The sequence below is a fragment of the Gossypium arboreum genome, chromosome 3 (assembly GCF_025698485.1).
Source record: "Gossypium arboreum isolate Shixiya-1 chromosome 3, ASM2569848v2, whole genome shotgun sequence".
In the NCBI taxonomy this organism is placed as follows: domain Eukaryota; kingdom Viridiplantae; phylum Streptophyta; class Magnoliopsida; order Malvales; family Malvaceae; genus Gossypium; species Gossypium arboreum.
The window spans coordinates 37,906,142-37,910,856 of record NC_069072.1 but is presented as its reverse complement, the minus strand read 5'-3'; the positions used below and the strand labels follow the sequence as shown (position 1 = coordinate 37,910,856).

Below are 4,715 nucleotides of genomic sequence, written 5' to 3'. Positions count from 1 at the left end.
TTAAACTTGTTAAACAAATTTTGTTTTCAAGATGAGTAAACTAATTAAAGCCATTATTTATTACAATGGTCAAATTAATGACATCAAAATTGGGTTCATTTTTGTATCTACCCAATTTATAGATCTGGCTCTCAGAAGGAGTATTTGTAATGCCCCAAAATCCTTTATAATTATTTTCATGTGTTATTGTTACACAACTGTGTATTTGCTTTAGTGGTTAAATGTTCTGGGAAGTGTCTGAGAGGTCTCAAGTTCAAGCCTTAGCTTGGGAAATTTTTGCTTTTAAATGAATAAACCCTTATCTCTAGTCAGTAGGCTTATATATAAATATTGATAAAATATAGTAGAATGGGTCTGCTGGTCTAGTGGTTAAATGGAGTGTAGATGAACTGGAGGTCTAAAGTTCGAGAATTGATGCAATCATAAAATTTATTTTTACTGCTGGTGCAGTGGGAGTGTTGTGGTTTGACAGAAACACTAAAGAGTTTGAGTGGAATTTGAATTTGGTGGTTGACGAAGGGGTGGACTGTTTTGGGGAGAAGATTAAGGGATTTTGGTGAGGAAATTAAGGAGTGAGGAGTTTGAGCATATTCAAACTGTATTTACAAGTTTGGCTATGCCTCTTCCTCTTTCTTTTCTGACGTTACTCCCTCCTCTACCATCTTTCCTTTCTTTGTTTTTTTTGCTCTCTGCCTCCATAACCGAATTTTATCCCTCTTTCCCCTACCCCTTTTCATTTTTTTTCCTTTGACTTCAATCTCCCTGTGGTATTTTCAAGTGCTTTCCTCTTTACCTACTGATTTGTTCCATCTCCATCCTTTTCTTTTCTTTTTGTTTTAGCCGAAATTCCCCATTGCTGCTGTCTTTCTCTCCAATTCTCTCTTGTAGTTGCCGAAACTTTAGGTGTTTCCCTTACCTTGTGTTTTCAGTCTATCCTGCTCTTTGCCGAATTAGTGTTCCATTTCTATTCTACGGGTTTGTGCTTTTGGTAAGTGGTACTCGTTCTGGCTTAGATTGTTCTTGTAAATATTCTTTTAATAGGGGTTTTGACTGGAATTGCAGGAATTAATCGAGGAGCATATGATCATTCTTTTCCAACGGTTAAAGTGAGTAGGGCTTTGGCTGTTTAAACAAGGTAAGTGGTTTTCGATCAAGTGCATAAGTGTTGGAATAGGGACTGTTTTAAATTTGTTTGAGGTGCGATTAATTGTGTGATCATGGTTGAACACAGGTTTTGGAGTGCTCAAAAATTGTGGCGTATTTTTCAAAATCAGGTGTGTAAAGACGACTTTGGGAATGGAAATTGGCGAAAAGTCAGAAAATGTGAAAGTCGACGCCACAAGGGCGTGCGGCCACTCGTGTGGTAGGCCGTGAGATCAGATATGGGCGCGTGGTCGATGAGGCAGGTCATGTGCGATTCATGGGTCAGGCCGTATTGGGTCTTGTGGGCCTCATGGACGTGTGGGATTCACACGGCCAAGCCATTTTGGGCCGTGTGGGCTATACGGGCTTGTGGGCCTACATAGGCCTGCAACATAGGCCTGTGGGCTCATTTTGACTGAATGATTCTAAGGTTGCACGGGTCACTCGAGTCGACTGTGGACCTATGGTAGGGTCAGTAAGCATACCTAGACCCCTAATTGATTGAAATGATTGTATATTATATATGAACAAGCACGATAATGTTCCACTGATTTAACACTGTATACCCTGATTACATTATGATTTTATGTTATAGCATGCCATTTATATATATTGTAAGGCATTGGGTTAGTGGTTTAATTGATCGGAGGAAGTGTACTGAAAGGCCTCGAAACTAATTTACTGGCAGCTCAGCTGCAAACTACTATCTAGTGTCACATTCGGTACTTGCTGGAGTGTAGGGATGGGTGGGTTGATTATATCCCCACAGAGAGTGTAGGGTGGGACGGAGATGGACTGTAGAGGCTGGCTGGGCAGGACTTGTATGCTGTATGATTTGTTACTGCTACTGTAATGGGCTAAGTCCCAAATGCATGACTGTCTCTGTACCGAAATGGGCTAAAGCCCAAACTGTTATTGTCACTGTTTCTGAAAAGGGCTTAGGCCCAGACTGTGTTTGCCTTCTGTCTTGTCGATTTATACGAGATTACACACTAAGTTTTCGGAAACTCACCCTTCTGATTTTACTTTAATGGTAATTCCCAGGCATAGGCGGGTCAGTGTGGTGGAGGACTCAATGGTGGCCATACAACATACTTTGTTCTATTTTAGTACTTAAATGAATTTTAATTTTAATTTTATTTTGGGGAATTTTTCTGTAATAATGGCCTCTTTGGATTTTTATTTTAAATTTGGGATTTTTATTGGTCTGTTTTATAACTGCTAGAAGTAGGGATAATCGGGTTTTCAAAAGAATCAGGCGTTCTAACAAATTTCACACAAGTATGCAAATTGTTTTAAAAGCTTCTATGACAAGTGACGTTTTGGAAATTAAGAAAATTTTGGATATTTAATATCATTCTGGAAGAAAATAACTTCTTGATAATAATTCACGTTTTGGAAATGAATGACATGTCTTCGAAAGATAATAAAAAGAGGTTGAACAGGAAAGAGAGTTTTTAAATGACATCTTATTTTATGAAAAACACTTCAATCTGACATTGCCAGATTCGACCATAATATCCAGACTGAATTTTGGGTGTTACATTTAGTGGTATCAGAGTCAGGTTGCAAAACCTGACTATGGATTTGGGTTTTAAAAAGAAAAACTTTTTAAACTATTTTTTGAATACGAGAATATTTTTAGTAAACGTGTGGTACATTGAGTCTCTGGCGCCGATTCTATAAGTCGTCTATAACTGTTATATGTTTTTTACTGAAACTACTATAAGTAGTATATGCTGGGACTACTATAGATAGACTATATTGAAAACACCCAAAATAGGGTATACCAAAACTGTAGTAAAACTGATAGACATTGATTGGCACTGTGATGTACGAAACAAACTTTACACTTTTGATACTGTTCTCATAAAATATCTATTAATAAACATTGGAACTATAAACTGATGCATAAAACTGTTAATACAGATAAAACGCAATTAGACAATGAGCACCAGAGGTACTCGCGGATGGGGTACAAGAGGATGTGGTAGAGGTCGTAGAGGTGCTCAAGCTGGGTCTTCGTCATTTGGAAATCTGCCTAATTTTAATACTAGTGAGGCATCGACTTCACCTATGACTGAGACTGGGTCTCATAATTGAGCGGCTAGGCACGACACACTGTCCTAGGCTATGTTGAGGATTTTAGAGAGGGTCCTTGGGCCCAATACTAGAGCGGGAGGCTGAGGGTCGATTACAAAACGACTCTGGTCTAATGGACCTGAGATATTTAGGGGTGTCGCTAGGGTCACCGCTAATGTGGCTGAGTACTGGAAAGAGGCCATAGAGAGAATTATGGATGACTTGGACTGCACCTCCGAGCAGAAATTAAAGGGTGTTATATCACTACTACGTGACGAGGCATATCAGTGGTGGCTTATGGTTAAGGAGGGCACTCAGCCCGATCGACTGTCCTGGGAGTTCTTCAAGACTACCTTTCAAGGGAAGTATGTGGGTGCCAGTTATGTAGATGCTTGTAGGAGAGAGTTATTTAATTTGACTTAGGGGAATAGATCAGTGGCCGAGTATGAGGTTGAATTTATGAGATTGAGCCGCTATGCGCGAGGTGTGGTGGTGACTGAGTACGAGAGATGTGTTAGCTTTAAGGATGGCCTCAGGGATAATTTGAGGGTTCTGATTGCTCCACAGAGGGAGCGAGATTTTACTGCATTGGTTGATAAGGCGAAGATCACTGAGGAAGTAAAGCGCGCTGAGCCCCAGAACTGAGAGAGAGGTAGGAGCAAGAGGGATTTGAGACCTCGAGTTCCATCTAGAGGCCTAAGAAAAAGGTCAGAGTTGATGGACCGATCAGAGTTGGGGCTCTTATTAGTGCTACTGGTTAGCCACCATGTACTGACTGTGGTAGATTTCATTAGGGCGAGTGTTGGAAAAGTACTGGGGCTTGTTTAAGGTGCAGTTCATTAGAGCACCATATTAGAGAGTGTCCGCGGAGGTCTAATCAGATGCAAGCTCTGGGTACTGGTACTGCACCACCTTCGAGAGCAGTTCAGCAGCCACTGAGCGGCCGTGGTCAAGCCAGAGGTGGTAATGGGTTGGGCCGTGGTCAGAGAGCACTGGACAGAGGTGCTGGTCATACTGAGCCGAGACAGCCGGCTCTACTTTATGTTGCACATCACCGAGAGAATGGAGATGCTCCAGATGTCATCACGGGTACATTTTTTATTTATAATGTACCTTATACTACACTGATAGATATAGGATCCACTCACTGCTATATAGCTTGTACCATATCTGAAAACTTGGGTTTACTGGTCGAGAGTACTATGAGTGAGGTCACTGTACTTAGTCTGCTGGGACAATCGGTGAGGGTTAACAAACTATTTAGAGATGTTCCTCTAGAGGTTCAAGGGGCTATCTTTTTGGCTGATCTGATGAAACTGCCTTTTAGAGAATTTGATTTGATACTGGGAATGGATTGGTTGGTCAAGCATCGAGTGAGCTTAGATTGTGCCACAAAAAGGGTTGTACTGAGAACAGTGGAACACAGTGAGGTAGTCGTAATTCGGGACCGTCAGAATTACTTATCGAATGTGATTTCTGTGTTAAGGGCC

The 4,715-nt window shown here is 41.0% G+C and overlaps 1 protein-coding gene across 1 annotated transcript; it reads left to right on the top strand.

The window, feature by feature from the left end:
• Positions 1-3,090: 3,090 nt before the first annotated feature.
• Positions 3,091-3,870, top strand: LOC108473676 (uncharacterized). Its single transcript, XM_017775379.1, has 3 exons — positions 3,091-3,233; positions 3,378-3,504; positions 3,649-3,870. The coding sequence occupies exons 1-3, from the start codon at positions 3,091-3,093 to the stop codon at positions 3,868-3,870; spliced, it is 492 nt and encodes a 163-aa protein (XP_017630868.1).
• The last annotated feature ends 845 nt before the right edge of the window (positions 3,871-4,715 follow it).

Coding starts and splice junctions, on each gene's coding strand:
- LOC108473676 (XM_017775379.1), top strand. CDS start 3,091: ATGAGCACCAGAGGTACTCGCGGATGGGGTACAAGAGGATGTGGTAGA. Junction 3,234..3,377: donor TCACCTATGACTGAGACTGG/GTCTCATAATTG, acceptor TGAGATATTTAG/GGGTGTCGCTAGGGTCACCG. Junction 3,505..3,648: donor TATCACTACTACGTGACGAG/GCATATCAGTGG, acceptor AATTTGACTTAG/GGGAATAGATCAGTGGCCGA.